The sequence below is a fragment of the Struthio camelus genome, chromosome 7, assembly GCF_040807025.1.
Source record: "Struthio camelus isolate bStrCam1 chromosome 7, bStrCam1.hap1, whole genome shotgun sequence".
In the NCBI taxonomy this organism is placed as follows: Eukaryota; Metazoa; Chordata; class Aves; order Struthioniformes; family Struthionidae; genus Struthio; species Struthio camelus.
The window spans coordinates 12,552,593-12,574,565 of NC_090948.1; the positions used below are offsets into that span (position 1 = coordinate 12,552,593).

Below are 21,973 nucleotides of genomic sequence, written 5' to 3' on the forward strand. Positions count from 1 at the left end.
GAGGGGGAGGGGCGCCGCCGCGGAGCCGCCTGGGAAATGTAGTTCCCGGCGGCCGCAGAGCGCTGTGGGAAGGTGGCGGTCCCCCCCCGGGCAGCGCCCGAGGCGCCATCGGGGCCTACCAGGTCCTGGCTGGGCCCGGGGCGCCGCCAGGCTGGAAACAGCCAGCGCCGGTGCCGGGATGGCAAAGCCGCGCCTGGAGCGAGGGAGCCAAAGGCCCAAGCGCCACGTCTGGATGCCCGCGCAGGGCTGCGAGAAACACGGGCGCGGGCAGCAAGCGGCCCGAGGTACCGGCCGCAGCGCTTCCCTCCTCTGCAGCGCCCGCTGACAACGCGGCAACAGCGGCCGCCTCGGCTCCCCAGGGCCGCGTCGGCTCCCCAGGGCCGCCTCGGCTCCCCAGGGGACACGCTCACGCCTGCCTGGGACGCGTCACGGCCGCCCCCACGGCACAGCGCACCTTGCGGCCCAGGCGTCGCTCTCCCTCCGCCGCCCCCGGCCAACGGGCTGGCGCCCCGGGGGCCGCTCCGCGCCCGGCCAGCGGCTCCAAGGGCTGCGCGAACCGAGAGGCCTCAAGGCTCGTCGGCGTTTAATCGCCCGGTGTCAGCCTCGCCAGCGCTTGGCCTGCGCTCCGCGAGGGGACAAGCGGAGAGCGCTGGAAATCTGCAAAAAGGCAGGGTGCGGACCTCCAGCTGAGAATGACTTAGAAATCCCTCGAAGTACTGTTTGTAGCTTTAATTGGGGTTATTTTTCGTGGTTCTGAACTTTCAGGTTGCGACTGGTTAAGTCTGCCAGCCCTTCTCTGCAAGAATGGGAGCTGGAAAAGCACCGTTAAAAAAAGTAGCTGGGACTCTCACTTAAGGACTTGTGTCTGGTTGCAACAGCTCTAAACAGCGCACCAAATATCAGGAGACTCATGATAAAGTTGCAAGAGTTGGCAGCACTCAGCTTAAGAAGGCCTGAGGTAAAGTGGATTTAGTCCAGTTAACTTTTCTTCAAGTGCATTTTGCTGATTCACCGTTTCTGAGGTTTCCTCAGAAAACGGCAGGCTTGCATCTCATGGAGGTAAAAATAACACCGCTGTTCAGTTCTTACACAGCCCTTTTCATCTCTGAATCTCAGAGGGTTGTTTTGTCTTGTTTTTCCTAATGTGGGACAGTTAAAAAATAATATAGAAAGGTGGAACACCTTCAGGGACATACCTCCCTCATTGGGCACTGACGAAAAGCCAGCCCCAGTCCTTACTGGGGCAAGGCATAGAGGGTATGGAATAAAGGGACAAAGATACACAGTAAATTAAAGCAGCACTAGAATGAAGTAAGAGAGAGATCAATATTGTGTGAAATGATGTAGGATCAACTCTTCCATTTACACAGCAGCTCAACCTCCATGTTAGAGCCTGTGATTCTGAAGTAAATAATGTACAGTTAAAAAAAAAAATATCTCGTGCAAAATGAAGACAAATTTGAGCGTGACCTGCGGGACAGTTTCCCAAAGAAGGAGCCCTGGAGAGGTAGGCAAACCAACCATGGAGCCACAGTAGACTTGCAAAATCTTTCAGCTGTCATCCCAAGTGCTAGTGTGGGCAGGTCAGCCTGCAAAATGCCAGATTTGTATGTGATAGAAACAAATGTGGGTGGAAAGTGAATGGCACAAAGAGGCCTGATGCTATTCAACTGCTGACCCCAAACCCCCCCCCCCCAGTCACATTTAAAGATGTGGTTGAGCCATCTACACGCAACACTGGGGAGGGACTAAGGGAAGAGTATTTTAGGGGAGAATGAGATCATTTAATTTAGTGGCTCCGAGCGATCTGTAAGTACAGTTTTCTGATTATAAGTGCTTGCTGCTTGGCATCCCTTCTGGCAGCTGTGATTCACTTTCATTGTGTGTTCTGCTGCTTCACCCTTTAGAAAGGGGCTTTTTACATTTTATTAAATGGCACTTCGGCAGCCCTCCATTTCCAGCCTTAATAATGGATTTGTTAATCTCCCTGATAGCCTTTCCCTCCTCCTTAGCAACAATTTAAATATCCGAGAAGAAATCTGCAGTGCAAAAATCAATTAATATTTACATGTGAAATGCGGCCTTACTATTTTAATCAAGTAAAACAGATGTGGTCTGTTTTTTACCACCATCACTTTGCGTTAAACCAGCCCGTTTGATTAGAGGAATCTTCTACGAGCTTTCCAAAAAGAAATATTTTAAGGGTCTCGAAACTGCAGTGACTTCAGCTTTTTCCCTTCCGGTCTGCAGGAAGGGAAACTGAGGCGTAAGCAACGTAATCACTCGCGTGAAGGCACACCCTCAGCCAGGAGTGGAACAAGAACACAGCTCAAGATGCCCAACCCTCTGCTGTAAACACAAGGCTTAGAAATAATACAATGCTTTGCGACCTGAAAATTATTTTAAATACAAGTAATGTCTTTGGTGAAGACTGCCAGGTTTTCCATCCCTTCTATGGCTTTTTCTAATAACCTCCTATCCCCCCACATTTGCGACCCCTGGGAGGGGCATAAAGATGGCAACAGTTGCCAAACTTTCCTCTGCCCACCTCTAAAAATAAACCCTGCAGAGTCTTAATCTTGCTTCCAAAGCCTGGAAACCTGGCACCCTTGCAACCCAGGTATAAGCAAGCAGAGATCCCGTTAAGGACCGTTCTCTGCTGCTCTCAGATGAGGGAGATGATTCACCGGGCTTTCGGACAATTGATTTTTGAGGACTACCGATCCATAAAATCTCCTCAGTCTTTCTAGCCTGGGAAGCAACGGCTGTAACATACCCAAATCTCCTGCCTGCCAGCACTCTCTCTAACTGCCACATCTCCAGTCTGTACTTATGGCTGCAAAAGCTGAGTGCTGGAGGACTTCTACTCCAGCACCAGGCTGGAGAGCATCCCAGGCGCTACCTGCTGAGCCCCCTTGTCATGCTTGCGAAACATCTCGTAAAGGACCTATACTGCTTGTAAGATGTGGCCTCATTTCTGAGCTAGGAGCCTCACTCTTTTGCAAGGCACCAGATAATCCCTTTCAGCACTCCCACTGGTGTCTGGAACCCATCCAACAGTGAGGACGGAAACTTTGCAGTGCCAAACCACCTGGCTCTCCAAGAGTCTGAGCAGGAATAAAGCCCATGCTGTGTACCTCGCTCTGATTCAAAGAGCGGTCTCTGCCAAGCGATAGGGCAAAAGCCACAGGTGTATTGGCTCTTCAGGCCACTTGTGCCTTTGCTCTGGGAGACAAGCAGCTGTTTTCAGACCTGCACTGAGCCCCAGTTTAGTCTGAGACACTGACTCATTCTGTGACTTTGGTCAAGTCACTTGACTGATCCAGCTGCCAAAATTAGGTAAGAAGAAGAAGACCTCCCTTAATAAAAAAAGCGCATCAAACATAGGATGGAGTCACTCAGCTAAGTGGGAATAGGATTCACTGGACAGTGGCTGAGGGTGTTTCTCTGCCAGATCTCGGGATGCTCTGCTGACAAAGGACTTGATCGGTTCCTAGTGGTGCTTCTGGCACAGACCCAGTTTTACCTCTGCCCTGTCATTTCTCCCGTGTGACTTCCTTCTGAATTTTATGACAAGGTCTAAACAGCATGAGTCAAAATAACCCAACCTGGAAGTGGCTAACACATGAATCACTGTGGCCAGGTCACGACCCAGGAGGAATGAAGGGGGTTTATTGTGAACTGGATGAAAAATATAAGGGAGTCTTGTGCTACTCCATATGTCACGCCACTGTAAGATCTAAGACCATCTATACTGACCTTGAGCCACACGTTCAGCTCTTGTTGATTCAAAAGGAGCTCTGCACACGGACTGAGCGCAGTCTCGGCTCCTTCTGCCCTCTGCTAATTACAGGGTTCTGCTACATCTTCACTTCGGCCTGACAGAAAAGACTCAAAACAGCTCATAGCCAATGGAAGGAGCTGCACGAAGAAGATGTCAACACATCTGCAAGGCTCAGATTTCCGCTTCTTCAGACGGGATTATTCAATAGCAAAGAACAAATCTGAGGTCTCCCATTTGCTGTTCCTGGTCAGAAGGTCAATAAACATAGCCAGCACTTGAAAGTCAGACTACTGAGAAGTTCTCGCTATCCTCTGCTAGGGCACAAAGTCAGCCGCCCCATGTGTGCACACCTCTGCTAGGCCTGCAGACAAGGATACCACTGTCACAGACAGCTGTTGGCTTGCCTTCATGCTTTTAGAAGAGGATATGTCAACAGATGTCTGTATCTGTAGTAAAAACAGTATATATTACATACCAGGGCTATTATAGATATAAGGCATCATATCCGAAGAATTCATCACGTGTTTATGCAATTCCTGCTGACAGAAGCATGAGTCCACATACAGAGAGGTAGTGCTGGGCACATGCTAAACCCCAAGTCCCTCCAACAACAGCTTCCCAACTGCAGCCTTTCAGCTGCTTTCACAGCTGCTACGTATTTCTAGCTGTGCCAATTCACGAAGAGCCATTTGCAGAGGTTACAGACGCACCAACAGAGTTGCCCTCGGCAGAACTTTCATTTTTGAAAATAGCCACCGTAACTTTTCAGGTGATGCTTCTATTCCTTTGATACCAAGCTTAAATTTCTAGGAGCAGGTCATCTGGAAACATGTATTTGTCAGTTAGCAAGGTGTGTTAGGATTGGGTTTTGTGGTCTTGCCATGAGAACTGCATCAAGCAGTCCGTCAGCAGTGTTACTCACTTCCAGAGGCTCAACTGGAAACATAATTCAGTTACATTTCAGTAGCTAAAATACTCCATTTTACCAGAGCAGTTCGATAACAGGACTGTAGCCCACCCAGTCACTCTACTGTAATACAGATCATTCTGCAGACAGTTACATATTCCAATTTTTAAAAAGGAAAATGAATACTCAAATGGTGATTTTAGAGCTGGGGAGAGGTGCTGAAATGGCACTGCTAAGGGTAGTCTCCTCTTCCCGTAGTCCTGACGGTCCGTCGAGCTCTGCTCCTCACCTCTCAGCCCTGCAGTTGTTTCCACGCGATCGAACCAGCTTATGGCCCCTCTGCTATTACTTATGACTATGATGATGGGATGTGGGACCTACAAATGTCTCTAAGAGGGACTGATGAACAAATTCTCTCTTTATTTCTCACTGGGCCCCAAACAGCTAGAAATCTACGGACTTCGCTGAAAACCCTGCCCTAGCCATGGCAGGCTGCACCTCGCACCTCGCGCTACCGGCCTGCGGACAGGGGTTGGGAACAGCTGAGTTTGGGGGGCTGAAAAGGGCCTCATAGCCTCTCCTCTCCCACCAGAAGAGGGGACACGTGTGCTCTGGGCTTCCACCTCTCACGGGGCTCCTCCATCAGACAGGACCGCATCTGCTCCTGCTTGGGATTGTGCTTTAAAACTGTGAATAACCTGCTATTTCCAGCACAGGCTCGGAAGAATCAACGCGGACACTGAGAATGGTTTCTTAGAACGACATAAACTACTGAGACGACCGTCCAGGGCTCGCCCAGCCCTAACAGTCCTTCCTTAAAGCCCTGCCTTTGGCTGCCAAAGCCCTCCAGGACTCTGTCCGTCTGCTGAGCAGTGCCATCGCATCGGGAGGTCACGCACAGGTGCCGCCAGCCTTCGCTACAAGCGAAGCGGCCCGGCTGGCAATCACAGCGCCTCGCTCCCGTGCCCTCGCCCGTCCTGCCCTGGCTGGCACAAACACCTCGCGGTCACCTCTGGTTTTCCAGAGTGTGTTTCCGTGGGGCAGGGCCCTGTCATCCCCATACGTGTACAGCACCTCGCACGACAGGGCTGTGACTCAGCCACCTTCGTGATGGGAGTGACACCGAAACGTCTAATTAGAGCCCTGAGTAACCTCCTGGTCAAGGGACCTCCGCATCCTGCGGCAAGCGGGTGAGCGTCGAGCCCGCCTGCCACCGACTTTGGCCGCAGCCTCCAGCACCGATCTTTGCGCGCTTTTCCCCTCTGCCGTTGCTAATTGCCAGGTTGGAGACGGTCGAGATAAGCGAGCAGACGTGATCAACGCCGCGGTCAGGCAGCCAGCCAGCAAGGGGTGCACTGAGTAATCACTGCTGCTCCGCCAGGCTAAAGGGCACCATATCCTTTTAGTGCAGTAGCCTGCACGGAGCATGCAAATCTCTTCCCAGTCAGACTATGTAGATACTTTTGGATACAGCCTGTCCCTTTTGTGTCTCCTTGTCTGTATAGGGAGCCCGTCGTGCTAAGAGACCGTTTTCCAATTCCGGCAACGTTTTTCTTTGTTTGGGAGCAACGTGTAAAAACTGCCTGTTTCACGATGGAGACGCTCTGAATTGCACATTCACCACAGCCCAGCCGAGACACTGGCTAAATGGGACTTTGCAACCTAAAATGCCCTTCTTGGTAAATAAAAAAAAAATGGGAAGATTTTACAGAACCTGCTAGGAAAAGAGAAGATTTTCCTTATTATGTCAAATGCCGATTGTTCATGTAAGCTCCAGTGAAAACAAGTGCTGAGAAATTGAGTTGTTTGGCTGTAAACACTTCCTTTCAAAATTTAGCAATACAAATCCTGCATCCTTGCGAAGGGCTGATGCAGAGGAGCCAGCAACTCACACTGATCAGTCTATCTTCCAGGTACAAACAAGGAACCTCACAAAATGACGCATTTTTAAATGCGGCACATATCAGATATTATCCACCTCAAGGGCAAGAACAGTTTCATTACGCCCCCTGCGGTTTTGACAGTTTCAAGACGAGAGCACCCTAAAACCGGCCACACAAACAACCCAGCCGTATCGGCCTGGATGTACAAAATAGTCGTGCTGCTGGATTCTCACAGGCAGGCAGGGCATCCGCAGGTAGCTGCTGTGACTGTCCTGCTCTCAGCAGACCCCACATCGCCCCGCAGGCTTCTTATAAACCAGTTTTTAGCATGTAAGAAAATAAACGTTAATTCAACTTTTTCTTTTTTAAAGGCATCCTTTTTAAAGGATCCTCCGCTTGGTTATTTTTCGCCAACCCACGCCTCGGGACGTGACACGGGGGCCGCAGCAGCCTCCCGCCGCGGCGCCGCGGTGAGGGGCGCGCTGCCTCGGCGAGCTGGGCGGAAAAGGAACCGCAGCGAGAGAGGCCACGCTCCCCGGAGAGGGGGGAGCAAAAGAAAACAGGAAAAAAAATAAAAATAAAATAAATGAGCGAGGAAATGGGGGTTTCGGGGCTGTTCGCATGTGACACCCCGGGAACGCGGCGGCACACACGGCGGGGGGGGGGGCTGCCCGCGCCCCGCTCAGCAACGCGTGACGTCACGGGGGACACCGGCGCCGCCCATTGGCGGAGCGGCGCGCCCAGCCCCGCCCCGCGGGGCGCCCGCCGCCAATGAGCGCGCCGGGCTGGCCTCCATGTGCGAACCATGTGGCCGCGGCGGGGCGGGGCGGAGCGGCGGGGCCGGCGCTCCGCGGGCGCGCAGCGGGCCCGGCCCTTTGTCCGCTGCCGGCCGCCCCCGCCGCCCGCGCCCCCTCGGCAGACGGCTCCGCGCGGGGGGGAACGCGATGGGACGGGACAGGACGGGACCCGCGCGCAAGTTGCGCGCCCCCCCGCGCAGGAGGGGGCCGGCGGCGCGGCGCGGCCGCCTCCCGCACCGGGCGCTCGCCCTGCCCTGCCCTGCCCGCCGGGCGGGCGCCGCCGCTCGCCTACGTGACGCTGCCCATGCCGGGCGGGAGCGGCGCCCGGACGTGTCACCGCTCCCGGCCGCCGCCGCGGAGGGGCCCCGCGGGGGGGGAGGGGGGGGACACGGGACACCGCGACCCCACGGAGGGGACGGGACACGGGACACTCGGCCCCGCGCTGCCGCCGCCGCCGCTCCTGGGACCGCGGCCCCCCGCTCCCCCCCCAACCCCGCCGCGGGTCCCACGCGTGTCGCCGCGGCGGGGCCCGGCCGCCCCTCGCCCAGCCGCTGGCCACAAGTTTCTTTCACCGCCTGAAGAGAAGCGGCAGCCGCGGGGCTGGGCGGGGGCGAGGGGAACCCGCCGCCGCCCGCGCCCACAGCCACGCAGCGCCCACGCACACGCACTTACTTTTATTCTCCTTCTCGATCTGCTCCAGGTAGCTGGCGGCCTCCAGCAGGACCTGCACGTTGTGCAGGAAGGTGTCCATGCCCCCCCCCGCCGCCGCCGGGCCCGTGTTGAAGATGTCCCCGAGGGGGCAGCGGGCCCCCGCGCCCCGCGGCTCCCTGCGCGGCCGCCCGCGCTTCCCCATGCCGCCCCCCGCCCGGCGCCGCCGCGGTCCTAGCGCTGCCGCCGCCGCTTTTGCGCTGTTTTCCCCAAACGTCGGCGGCGGCGGCGCCGGGTCCCGCCCCCCCCCCCCCCCCCCAGCCCGCCCCGTCGGGGCGGCCCGGCCCGGCCCGTCCGCGCCTGCGGAGAGCGGCGGCGCCCGCCCCGGCGGCCGCGCTCCGGCCCCGCGTACAAAGCCGGGGTCCAAAGCGCTGGTTGCGGCGCCTGGGGACCGTCGGCAGCAGGAGCGGGTCGGGGCGGCCCCCGACCCCACCGGGCCGTCGCTTTCATTCACCCTGCCAAGGGGCTGCGACAGGGCGCGGTGCCCGCGGCGCTGCACCGCGGTCCGGCTGAGGCGCCAGGCGGAGACTCTGCCGCCTTCCAACTGCGTCTCGAGGGACGCGACTCCCCTTTAGCCCAAGTCCGTGGCATCGGCCACAAGCCAGAGGCAAACAGCCGCCCAGAGCCGCGCTGGCGCTGGCGGCGCCTGGCCGTGCGCTCTCAAACAGAGAGGAAGAAGAGTTCCTGTGACCTTAGTGTAAGGTAAGAAAAGTCATTGCTGGAAGCGGATCGAAGGAAAAGAAGAGAGCCGAGCGGCGCCGGGCGGCTCGAAAACCCCACAACGCGCAGATCGCGGGCCTTCTCTGTCGGCGAGGATGCTGCCGATGATCTGCAGCGCCAAGCCCGTTTGGGACCGCAGGCATCCGGTCAGGCATCCGGTCACCCAGTGAACCTGTTGGTCCTCCCTGCTGGTGCGCCTGTACCCAGCCCTCCTCCTAGGATTTTTTAAACACTTGGTGTGAATCAGTGCTGACTCAGTCACTGGCAGCGTGTACTGCTTTTTCCAGTATGACGTCCACAGGTTTGAAGCCAGACTTACAATTTGGATTCGCTTCCCTTCTAGCTAAACTGTACTGTTTTTCTAAAGTTGCTGCTACAGGGAGAAGCCATGGGCGGCCCAGCTCGGCGGGGACAGCGGCCCCGGGGCGGCTGGAGCAGCCGTCCCGCCTCCGGCCAGCTTGCAGGCTGCTGCAGCCGCCCCGGGGAGCGGGGCTGGCCGGCCCGCCGGGGGGACGGGGACGTCTGCAGGGGCCCGGCCGCAGGGCGTTTGCGCGGGAACGGGGCCACCACGCACCAGCGTTTCCAAGGCACCGGTGCCGGGGACGGGGTCCCTCGGAGGCGGGCGCACCACGGCCCGCGCGGGGGTCCCCCCGCCCGGCGGCGCGGCCGAGGGGCGCCTGCATGGCCCTGGGAGCCGGGATCGGGTGCTGACCCCCCGCCCCGCGGCATCTTGCACCGCAGCGAGCGGGGCCTGCCCCACGTTTGTACTCACGGGAGCGGGAAAAGCATCCACCCCGTTATTTTGGGATTGGCGCAGATGAGCGGGGAGGTCCCCAGGGAGCTTTCGTTCCCCCTTGGCGGGCGGATTTTGACGCCGCTCCGCTGCGGCGCGAGCGGGACGAGGGGCAGCTCCCGCCGTGCCTCCCGGCTCCCGCAGCGGTGGCCCGCCCGAGGCAGGACCAGCGCTCCCGCTGTTTTCGGGCCCCTTCTGCCCCGTTTGTCCCCGCCGTGGTGGAGCCGGGTGTAAATCGCCCCTAGGGGAGAAGCGTGCAGAAGTTGGAGGGAAGGTTTTCCGGGGCGCCTGGGGGCGCGAGGGCCCCGGGAGGCTCCTGCTGTCCCCGCTCGCCGGCCGACGCCGTCGCGAGCCCGGCGGCCGCGGGGGGGCTGCTGCCGCCCCCTCGCAGGGGGCACCCTCGTTCCCAGGCAGAGCTGCGCTGCCCGTCTGGCAAGGGCAAACGGTTCTCGCTGTTCAACAGTCGTGTTAAGATATATATATATATATAACAAAAAAAGAAATCGCCCGGATGGCTATCGCATCTCTTTCTCGTTTTTGCCGCCGTTGTCGTTACGGTCGTGGACGAGAGCCGGTTTGGAGCAGTTCTCGCCCTCCGTGTGGGGCAGCTCCGGAGGGACTCCCGGAGCCGCAGGGCTTCGCTGTCCGACCCGGGAGGGGCCGAGGGGCCGGTCGTGCCGCCGCCGCCGCGGGATGCCCAGCCGTGCCCGGCCTCTCGCACCCCCCGGCGAGGCAGCCGAAAGCCTCCAGCCGCGGTACGAAACCCGGCCGGCAGGAGCAGCGCTCTGTTTCCCAGCGTCTCCGTCCAGCCTTTTGGCTCCCGGCGGCGCGGGAGGCGCTCGTGGCCCTGACGGGGTCCGCGCGAGCCCGCCGTGGGGCGGCCGAAACGGCCCCGGCTCCAGCGGCCAGCGGGTTTGGCCCTTAACAGGCCGCAGCAAGAACTAGGTAGCACCGTTGGGAGTTTTCCGCCGATGCCGCCGTCCCCGGTGGACGCCCGACCCGACCCTAAAACCGAGCAGCAGCTCCGCAGCCCCTGGGCGCAGGCGCGTAAACGCACCGGCGTTTCTCAAGATGTTCAGGCTCTGTCCAGCTCTTAAACTCTTTGCAGCGCTCCCCGATTCCTGATGACGTTCATGCCACGAGTGGTTTATTTATGGGGAAGAATCCAGCATTATTGATCAAATATTTCCCTGGTTAACAGAGAAGTGTGAAAAGGCTTGAGGCAGGAGTCAGCTTGGGAAGACGTTTAGGGAAGAAGGAGTTCTTCGTGTTCCCACCAGACTATTTTTCAAAGCGCAGCTAAAATCCGTGAGTCATCAAACACCTATACTCGTTTTGAAGACAAAAACCAGAAGAGGAGGAATGCTGCTATTTTCCTTTGCTCCGTGCTAGTCATTTGATTTCCTTCGAACCTTTAGGGAGAACTTTCCAAGACAGCCCACAGATTTTGCAGCCAGGAAACTTTCCGGGCAACATTTGAACGGCCCGTGAGCGTATTTGCTCCTCAGCGTCCTTCACTGAAGAGTAACTGGTAAGCGTTAACCCTACCGGCCGCGGCTCCAGGCTCCGCCGTCGTGCTGCCGGTTGCCACCTGCTCTTGCTGCTGCTGCCGCTGGCGCCCGGGGTGGGGAGGAGGTTTGCACGGCAGGAGGACGTGCCCCGTAAACGTTGGCAGCAAAGGGTTGTGATTTTCCTGGTGGACACGACGGGCGGCCGAGTCCCGCTGCCGGCCAGCCCTGAAGGGTGGAGAAAGGACCTGCTAAACCTTGTCGGAGGCCTCAAAACGCGGCACGGGTGACAACGAAGCCACGTCCGAGCCCTCGGCGAAGCGCTGAGCTGCGGCAGCCCTTGCCGCCCGGTTCCCGACTGCCCGGCCCCGCGTTCAGCTCCGGGGTCCCCGCCGCGATCTCGCCGGGGATGATGAGCAATTTCTTTTATTTTCACCCCTGTCTCCGAATTGCCCTTCCCGGCCCTCCGCGTCTGGGATGTGGTCGACCTGCGAGTCCTCGACCGCCAGGCTGCAGCGGTAGGGCGCGGGCCTGCTGCCCTTTGCCGGCCCTGCGGCCCCTGCTGCGCTTGGCCTTTTCTACGTAGCTGCTACACCGCGCTGAAATGCAAACGATTAACCGTCCTTCCCTCCCCGCCCTCAGAGGGAAAACTCGTCTGTGGTCTAGACGCACACACAAAACGTCCGTGCTAAAAGTTGCAGGCAGGCGCGGGTGGCTCTGCGTGGGGATCGCCTGCCCGCTGAAAGGGGCCGACGGAGCATCTCCTCCTCCGGCTGCCCAGCGGAGGGCCTGGCAGCCCGGCTGGCGCTCTGCCTCGCGCCTGCCGCCGGAAGGGCAGGGCATTTCACCTCGCTCCGGGCGGGAAGGACCTATAATACGGCCGGCGTGCAGCCTGGCGCGCTCTTGCTTTGGGTGACGGAGCTGCTCTCCACCCGCAGCCTGCCGGGCGGCTGCACCGCCGAGCGGGGTGTGCTCTTACTGCACAAACAGCGGCTTCAGCGCCGGGGCAAACGAGGGGTCTCCCAGCTTTGCTGTGTGAATACATATATATACATGCATGCATGCATGCATACATATATATACACACACACATACATATATGTATGTACATATAGGAAAAGGAAAGTTCACGCTTGCTTGGGAGCCATCCAGTCGGAGAGGAAAAGCCCGGCAGGTCCTTTCCGCAGGAGGCCGACGGGCTGCCGTGACGAGAAGACTCAGAAAAGAAGCCTTGCCATTAAAATTAACCGGGCAAACGCGGGGTTTTAGACGGTCGGCTGCATTTCTGAGCTTACAAGTGCAGGATCCCGGCCGGAGGAGCGGCGGCAGGTTGTCTCGGGTTACCCGGAGCAAGAGGAAATGGCGGGCGCGTCGGCTGGAGAAGGACAGCGCCGGGCTGGGGGGGTTATCTCGGCAGTAAAGGAGACGGGCGCGAGGGAGGCTCCAGGGAGGGGACCGGCCGCCGCTGCCGAGGGCGCCGCGGCCGCAGCGCTCGCCGGCGGTGAGCGGCAGCCTGCCCCGTCCACCCCAGGCGAGCGCACAAGCATTTTCCCCAGGCCGTGTAGGAAGGAAAACCAGCGCCCCGGCAGCTGCGCCCCAGCCCGACAAATCACCAGCACACGCGCGCACCTCGCCCCACGGAGCCCCCCGGCCCGCGGCGGCGCCGCGGCGGACTCCCCCCTTCGGGCTCGAGAGCGGCGGCGCCCAACCCGGCACAGCAGAGAGCGGTTCAGCAACACCTCTGCCCTCCGGGGTCGACGTCGGCCGAAGCTGGGGGCGCCTGTAATGTGCCTTGCTGAAGGGGGGGCTCAGGAGGCACGGCGTGTTACCGGCGGCTCCCAGCTGATGTGCATACATGTACGTATGAAATGTATGCAGCAGGGAAAACGTTTTAGGTACCTTTTACTTTTGCACAAACATTCCCCCCCCCCACCGCGGTAGAGACAGCTGAGGAACGTAACAGCCCTGGCGGAGATCACAGCAGAACGGAAACTGCAAAGACGCTGCTGCTGAGACCTTCAGGCGCTTGAAGCACGTGCACGCCTCTGCGTATACATGCCAGCCTGTGCGTGTCTGCGTATAAGCGCACGCTCCCGTCTTCGCTCTCGGCGTTAAACGCTTCCCCCGACGATCGCAGGGGAGCGCGTTGGAGCCGGCCCCAGGATTAACCAGGCTGGCAGGGTGACCGGGTTTTGCCGCGGGGCGGCTCGGCTTTCGGAGCGGGGCCCCGGCTTGAGCAGGTGTCAGTACCCCGCAGGCGGCATCGCTGCTAAGCGGACGTATTTTAACAGCGCGAAACCTATCGATGCGACATCACAGCGCGCTGTTACCGACTCCTCGTGGGTGAGGCAAAGGCGCCTTTGGCGTTTTACCGCGCTGAGGAAGGAGCCCGGCTGCTGGCAGCGCGTGAAAACGCCCGTCCGGTTTCCAGCGGAAAAAGGGACTGAAAGGAAAAGGAGAGAAAGCTGAGAGTTTAGTGCTCCTCCTCGCTTGCTCTTGCACCTGAAACGCCCAGCGCGCGAGCAGCGCCGAGAACGTTTCCCCTGTCCACGCCTCCGTGCTTTGTGCTCGTTTTCAATGGGGGGAAGCGCGCTGCTATGTACGGCAGCGTTGGCCGGGGCCGGGCGCCTCCCCGTCGGACGGCCCCGCGCCGACGCCAGCGCACCGCCGGGGCGACGCTGACATGGTGCCTCCCTCCTCAAACACCACGGCGCGCCGGGGGGCTGCAGAAGTCGCCTGAAACGCAGTGGGAGTTAAGTTAGCCTAACGCTGCATCTGGTCCGATGTGCCTCTTTCAGGGGGCGCGTGCACCGGCCCCCGTGAAACAGAGCCGGGCAGGAGCAGCAGCTCCTCCAGCTGAAGGAGGAAACGGGATTTTGACGACGTGCCAGCCAGGAGATCAATATTTAAGTAGATAGGAATTCGTACTGGACGCAAGCGCTGTTGAATAGGTGTAAATAGACGTCAAGAATGTGTGCAGCATATTGGTTCAACTGGTTGCATGTTGACTCTTACCAACTTTAGAATAAAACTAAAGCCAGGCAGGGTAAATGATTTAAACTTTTGCACATATGATAAGTATGCTTTTTATATGTGTGTGTGTGTATATATATGTGTGTGTGCATGCATGTATAAAAATATGTATACATATGCACGCACACACACACACAAATACACAATGTATATAATATATATGTATTTGTTGTTGTCTAGCCAGATGGAAGAGAGTGAGCGCTGGGCTCCGAAACGCTTTCTTACCACCCGCTGGAGAAGTGAGGATGTTTAAAGGGGCTGGACGAAGTAGGTGTTTGGAGCAGGGCGTTATTGCCTCGTGTTCACCCTGCGCTGTGCGAGTTCCCCAGCGCACCTCCGTCTTGCCCAAGCAGACAAAGAAGCTACATCCTGGTGCTGGAGACGCCCTGGTCGGTGGGCAAAGCCCGGCCTATGAAGCGCGGCTGCCGTTGCACGCTCACGCTGTCGTCCGCGGGTTATTTATATATTTATGTCTAGATATTATATATATTTATATATATGCGGCTGAGGGAAGCCTCCTGCCTGTGCACGCCCGAGAGCTCGGCACGATGCCGATTTTAAAAAAGCTTAGGGCTTTCGGTGGCGCTTGTGGCCGCGTGAGCCCGTTGTCGTCCGAGTTTTGCAGGGTGCTTTCGCAGCGGCGGGCGCCCGGCCGGCACCCCGGGAACGGCTCCCGGTGCGTCCCGCCGAGCCTGCGACGGGGAACCCCTCTTCCGCCGCTCCCGCTGGCACCGGCGACAGGCCCCGGCTCTGCGAGAGAAGTCAGACTTTAATCCAAGCACCTAATTTTAGGCAATGTTCGAACTTCCTGTACCCGTGGAAGGAGACTGGTGAGCAGCGTGCCGATAAGGAGGTGGGGGAGCAGCCGGCAGCCGACCCGCCAGAGGTCAAAGTCAGCCTAAGCCACCAGCATCTGCCCCTACCCGAAGGCAAGGAGGCGCCTGCTCAGCACGGCCGGGCCGGGGACAGCGCAGCCTCCCCGCAACATTTTAATTGCGGCTGTGCAGCGTTTCGCCGCCCGCCCGCCTGGCAGCCGGAGCGCAAGGTCTGCGTTTGCAAGCGACGCAGCGAGCTGCAGCAGCCAGCGCCCACGGGCACCTAGCGACATCAAGCTGCCAATACTCAGCGAAAGGTGCCTTAAAATTACGCTACGCTAAGTACCGCCACTATAAGGACTGCGGGTGGTCGCGGGGGGCCGGGGCGCTCCGGGGCCGGGCCTCCCTCCCCGCCTGGGAGCCGAGGCCCGGGCAGCTCGCCGCGCATCGGCCGGTTTTGGCTCAGCTGGGATTAAATCTCTCAGCGCAGTGGCTCCCCCCGCTTGCATCCCTTTGGCACGCTGACTGACAGGCGACGCTCCCTCAAAAACCAGGGAGGGACCAAGAGGCGAGGCAGAGGGGGGCGAGCGCCCCCCTTGCAGCGGGTCCCCCCGCGCCCCGGCAGGGGCAGCCGTGCTCTGATTAAAGGGAATATTTCGAGGCGAGAGCCTCATCCCGCGCGCGCGCACACGCGCTTCACGCCAGCACGTCCGCTTGCTGCCGTCCCAGGAGCCTGTTAACACAAAAGCTCCTTCTGGAGTTTAGCAAAACATCAGCGCGGCACAGACCAAGGGCATTTCCATGCCAAAATTTAAATGCAAGAGTAGCTTGCAGCTCCTAAAAATGAGACCCCCCCCCAAGTGAAAGCACGGATCCAAAAATATCCAGCGAAGCAAGAGCCAAGTTCAGCTCCGCGGCGTGAATACCGACCAGTCCCACCGGCTTGGGCCGGGCGCCCGCGACGCCGCTGAGCCGCGACGTGAGGTCCCAGGGTCTGGCCTCGAGCTCCAGCCATCGCCTGCGACCAGCATTTGAATCACAAAACCCCCCTCAGAAACTCTGGCAGCATCTTAACGCCGAGAAAACGAAGTGGGGTCAGCCTGAGGGGACACCGGCACGGTGGCTGCCCGAGCTGTCGGCCCCCAAAGCCGCTGGCGTGAAAAGCTTTTGTGTACACGCCAGCAGCTAATTCAGCCCCTAATTGATTTTTTTCCCCCCCTCCTCTTTTCACATTGTTGGCACGCAGCCCTCCTCACACAATTAAAAGGGAAAAAGCATTTTTCACTTAACTTCTTCAGCGGGCGAAGGGAGGTGGCGGCGGGGGGGGAGCCCCCAGTAGCCGGGGCAGAGCCGGGGCGCCTGCTGCCCGCCGGGCCTGGGCCTCGGCCGGCGCGTCGCCCGCCCGGCGGCAAGGCTTGGCCCGCGGTGCGCGGAGGCCGTCGGAGCTGAGACCCCTCTCCCAGAGCCTGGGCAGGTTTCAACGGCTTGCGGACTGGGACGGGAAGGGGACGCGCGGAGGGCAGGGGAGAGAACCGGCCGGCTCAGCCCCTGCCGGCTGCCGGAGCTGCTCTCCCCCTCTTTGCTTTAACGTCTAATCTTCGCACACAGAAATGGTGCGTCTTGGCTGCTGGCAGCAAAGAAACAAACGCTGGAGCTGTCCGCGTTGGCTTTAGCGGCAGAAGGAGCAGGGCTTTGGCAGAGCCGAGGTGAAGCTCCTCATGCGCCCTCCCCATGGCAAGACCGCGGCCCCACTAGTTCCTAGCAAGAGCTGCGGCAGAAAGGAGAAGAGCAGGAAACGTCCAAGTGGCTTGTCGCTAATTTGTATTAAAAGACACTTTGAGGAAAATAATTGGACAAATTCTGCCGAAAGCAACCAATTTGTTATTTTTCTTTTACCCGTTGTCTTGTAACAATCTGTCTCGGAGCAATGCTAAACAGGAACGGTGACTCCTGCAGAGCTTTGCTCTGCCAAGCCTACCGGTCTCTGATAAGGTCAGTCATCTTTGAACTTTGCCTTTACCTTATGAGCAAATAACTTTTGGAGAAGCTGCTGGTTTTGACAGTTGATGAGACGCTATCAGGCAGGTGGGGGAACAAATCTCTATTTGGAACAGCAAGGGAGAACGGCTGCATTTTGCGGCTACGTTATCTGGCTGGGACAGAGCACTTGCTATTCAGACTGACAGTTGAGCCCTAGGGCAAACAGCACCTTTATCTCCACGGTGTCTGCACCTGCTGATTTCAGCAACTGTGCGCTCACCTCCGAGTCATACATCTTCACAGGCTGTTACAGTGACCCCCATTTACTTAACACGTTGCATTATCAGACCCTGTATTAAATGCAACCTGGGATTCTGCCAAGATAACGTGATATATTTTTCCTATTCAGGCCATAGCACTGGATTTGTGGCATGGCACTGCTTGATTTAAAGGAGAAGCTGAGGACCTGCATGGTATGGATGCATTAATATCACACCTAAGCCTAAAACCCTAGAGGGGAAAAAGACTGCATGAGTCTCACATGAGCTCAAGCCTTTAGTTTTCTCTCCCTGAGTTTGATCCAGTGCAAATGCTGACCAAGGATAGGAAGAAGAAACCAGAAAAGTCAGGCAAGACAGACCGACAAGGAAGTTCTGTTAAACATATGTTCAAGATACTTCCATCCATCATTTTTCCTTGGTGTGACTTTGTTTACAGGCAGATCTCAAGTAAGAAACACTCTGACTTTTACTTTTTTTTTTTTTTTAAGTCAAACAAGTCTTTTTCCCTTTCTTGGAGAAAGCTCAGGGCATCCCCTTCTCTCTGCTCCCCAGGATCTTCCCCACACAACAGTTAATGGCACAAGCATTAACAACTAAGGTCTTTCCCCTTCCCAAGTTCAATTAACTTGTAAGCAACTGCAATGGATCAGAATGAAGGTCCAACTACCTCAATAGCCTCTTTCCACAAAGAAAAGAAGACAACACTCAGAGAAAAGTGTAAGAATATAGTGAGCATGCAGTGATGCTGCCTGAGAACTTGCCCTCAACCTCCAACAATTTGCATTCAGAGGCAGAGAGTAAGACCCAGAAGCACAAAAAGTGCAAAGACCTCAACTAGGACTTTGGCAGCATACAGTTGCTCAAGAGCAAGGATAGGTGAATGGGTTGAGCCAGTGGCAAAGCATACTTTGCAGTTTTAAAAAGTCGCAAACAACTCTCCAAACTGTTGCAGTTCCACTCCAATACTTGTAAATATGTTCCTTCACTGTCAACCCTGTGTCTAGGCACAGAGCTGCCATGATGCTGCTTGCCCCACTAGTCATCTGACGTTTCGTTCTCCATTTACATATCTGGAGCTAAATCTGAAGGTGAGATCAGCAAAGCTCTGCCCTCGTCTATAAGGCACCCGAAACGTCGCTGGCTCTCAGCCGAGTTACCCCTCCAAGTGAAAAACTGAGGCAGTTCATACATTAATAACTTCAGTTCGGTAAGCATTCACAACACTGCTGTCACAGGGTCAGTGTGCTCTACGTCCAGCGCTAAGGAGTGCCAGCTAGCACTAATCAAACTTACCCTGTGGAGAGCAGCATGGTGCGGCAAACTTACCTTCAAGGTCTTCCTCAGCGTGCAGGGTTCAAAGTGCTATCTCCCATCTTCCGGAGTGCCCACCACCAAGGAAAGAACAGGTCACAGAAATGATGCCCTGGCACTGCCAGGATTCGAGGGCGCAGCCCGATCGTTACTTTTTGTTGGCACATTCTAAATTTGAACAAACTAGTGGGAAAGGAGAAGGTAGGAGGAGATAGCGTAGATGAGTTGGGGAGCCACATACGGATTTTCTCATGAGATACGAATAAAGAAGCACTTGAGCTAAAAGTTAAAAGTGAGTTAAAATTGACAAAGCATTTAAATCACCATTTTGGGGTGACCTTCTACTATGGACTGTCGTTTCTACCTCAACGATCTTAAACCTACTAAGAGCCCCCTGGCCTGTGGGTAAGGTTGTTGGAGAGAAAGCATCGAACACAGGCTATTCTTCTATTCAGTGCACTAAGCTGATGAGTGCGAAAAATACGTTCTTAACCAGTCGCAAAATTGAGAAACCATTGAATGAAGTGGAAGAGTCTTGCTTCCCAGATAAACCACGTTCCACTTCTGGATTTTGAAATGAATTGATAGAGAAAATGGGTCCAGAAGCCAGATGTCTGCTTTCATCCCTGCACGGAAACAGGAATAGTGCCCACAAAATCTACACCAAGATACTGTCTTTGAAAGCTCTTTGTTAATGGTTTTCCAACTACAAGGGACAGACGTAGCAAATGCGAAAATCTGATGCCATCTAACGGCCACTTGAATTTTCAGCTTTCAAAGGCTGTGTTTTACTTTGGACTCACCCAGAATTTCAGTGCTAAGTGTAAACTCTCGAATATACATTGCTTCTCACAGATACAGAAAGAAGAAAGGAGCAATTAACTGTAAGGGGACTTTGAAACTCATCCAAGGAAATACCTTCTCTCCCTCTCCACATAATTGCCCTGTTGAGCTCATGCCACTGTTGTAGTTAGTAGCGTGTTTTTAAAAGGATTAAACATATAGATATTTAAAGGGTAATACCAGAGCTGCATTAGACTGCATAAGCAGAACTGGAAGCATCAGCTGTTATCACATTTGCCTTAGTTCTCATCATATGGCTTGGTTTTGTTTGTTTACAAGTTGATCAGAGTTGACTAAAACTTTCCATGCTGCGTGCTCTTCCCAGTCAAAACTGCTTGGGTGTGCTCGCACGCACTGTCTGCATGTATAACATTTAAAGCTAGTGTAATTGCACAGTTCCAAAGAATACGGCTATAGAGAAATAAACAACTTTATCCCTGTTACATTCTGGCAATCTTTTCTTTTAGAGACTTAAATTGCTTCTGGCTTTGCTAAAATTTGTGACAACTCCTGCAAAGGCGTGAGTCACCTTTATATTAGGGATGTGCTTTTTACTATTTTTGTAAAAGTCTGTGCAAATTCGGCTGATCTATAAGTCTCTAAAAATAGGAGTTTATATATGCTCTGTGACAGCCAAAACGTCAGAACAGTCCGTCTCTGCTGAACATGCTGGAGGCTTTCCCCGTGAGGCTGCCAGCGCTGTCGGAACCGCGGGCGCACAGTGCCCACCGACAGGCTGACTGCGGTCCAACCGCCTTCTTCGTGCGCATTACCATACAGGTTTTAATTACTGCTTTTTAATGAGTGCTCCGCCTCGTTTAACATACTGGATCACCAACCGACACTGCAAGAGCAATCAGGCAATATTTTGTTTTCTTCCTGTTTGGTATGGGGTCATTTGTCTTATTTGCTCGGCATCGCTCAAACCCAGCTAGGACACGAGACTTCTCTGTCGCGTAACAGGGCTTTGCCATTACAGCACCTGACAACCACCAATCCATTAAACAGCCACTTGAGCGAGAGGATGTTATTTTCCCTCCAGCTGGCAGAAAGCATAATGGAAGCACGAGGACATTAATGTCAGACGTTTCCATCAGACCTGTGTGCCCAGTTTGAGCCAGAGTGGGTCCTTCCCCCATTCCTGGCTACTTAGCATTGTGCAACATCTTAGCGGTTTCCAGAGAGTACTCTCCAGTTGAAACAGAGAAAACTCAGCACTTCTGCAAATGGACATCCAGAAAATAGAAGATCGTCAACCACTGAGCACCAGAGAAAATAGCAGTTTAAGTGATTTACTGAACACTATACAATAACTTAACCAGCAAAGCAGGGAAATATGTTCAAAATGGCCTATAACAGCCTTAACCAGGACGTCAATCCTATCTCTTTACAGGATCTTAAAGTCTCAGTGACAATACTTTCAAATTTCTGCAGCAAATGAGGCAAAATCTATTTTGCTATGTAACCCTCATCTCCAGAGTACTGTGCGAATCCGTAAAAGAACTAATTACCTGATCAGAATTCAGATTTTAGTCTGTATTGTCATACACAGACAAGAGTAGGGTGTAAAGATGCACAACCTTAATTCCTTAATAACATTCTTGCACAATAGCTTGTGCACAATTCCTCATAGGATACACACTCTTTTTTCTGTGACTTTCTTGGGTTAAGCATCCTGACAGCAATAATTGCTACCTATCATGTAATAATTACTACCATTGACCTATTGCGTCAATGATCTGTTTTCAAGCTGCGTTTTCCAAGGCCTCCTACTACCTAAGACCTCTCGCTGAGCCTTAACACGTGTTGTGCCTGCGATTAACATCTACCTCATTTCCATGCTTTGGCTTGCAGAATCTCAAACCTTTCTTGTAACGCTATGGACCAATAAGGTCCAGGTGAACATGAAGGGTCTGTTGTGGTTCCTAGACTCAGGAAAAAAGGGAGTTCACATCAGAACAGGGCTATAGATGCATTCAGCTTTACAGCGTAAGCTCTGCAGTGTCGATACAGTGTCCACTTTCATGTTAGTACAGCACTGAGCAGATTGTAGATGTTCCTGGTGAAAGAAATAGTAAGAAAATAACTTGAAACTAAGTTAAGATTTAGTTACTCAAAATGCTGAACCAAATTATCCTCTACACTGGGAAAGAGTTCATGAAACTGTCACTGGACTTAGAGGGCTAGATTTTGGCCATTTGAAAATAGAAACAAAAGGCTGATTTGTGGAAGGACAAAGAAAATAAACATTTTGTCAAGATCCTTAAAGACATTTTACAATGGACACAGCTATAAAAACATAACATTTGAAATTCTGCAGCCTCAGAGGGTCTGAGCCACACGATATGCTGGCAGGACCTGACATGGATGTCTTCAAATAACTTTGAAAGAAAAGCTTTACTACAAAGAACTTGGTTTTCATTAACAAAATTAAAACAATGGTAGTTTACACAAGTTGCTTCCATGCTATATACCTGCACAGCACTTACACCTCCCCGTCCTATGGCTGAAGTAAGCACCCTTAAGGCCCCGTTGCGGAGAAGGACAGAGAGAGCAAGAAGGTGGAGAAACCTGCCCAGGTAAGGGGCGCCTGCAGCACAAACGCAGCCA

The 21,973-nt window shown here is 55.3% G+C and overlaps 1 protein-coding gene and 1 long non-coding RNA gene across 2 annotated transcripts in view; one reads left to right on the forward strand and one right to left on the reverse strand.

The window, feature by feature from the left end:
- Nucleotides 1–8,224, reverse strand: part of MXI1 (MAX interactor 1, dimerization protein) — a 57,097-nt gene extending 48,873 nt beyond the window's left edge. The window contains exon 1 of the mRNA XM_068949648.1: nt 8,044–8,224. Within this exon, the coding sequence (XP_068805749.1) occupies nt 8,044–8,224 (181 nt within the window). The remainder of the gene's footprint in view (nt 1–8,043) is intronic.
- LOC138067777 (uncharacterized) lies at nt 57–6,941 on the forward strand. Its single transcript, XR_011142117.1, has 3 exons — nt 57–284; nt 766–958; nt 2,251–6,941. It is a non-coding gene; the product is annotated as an uncharacterized lncRNA (long non-coding RNA).
- Nucleotides 8,225–21,973: the final 13,749 nt, after the last annotated feature.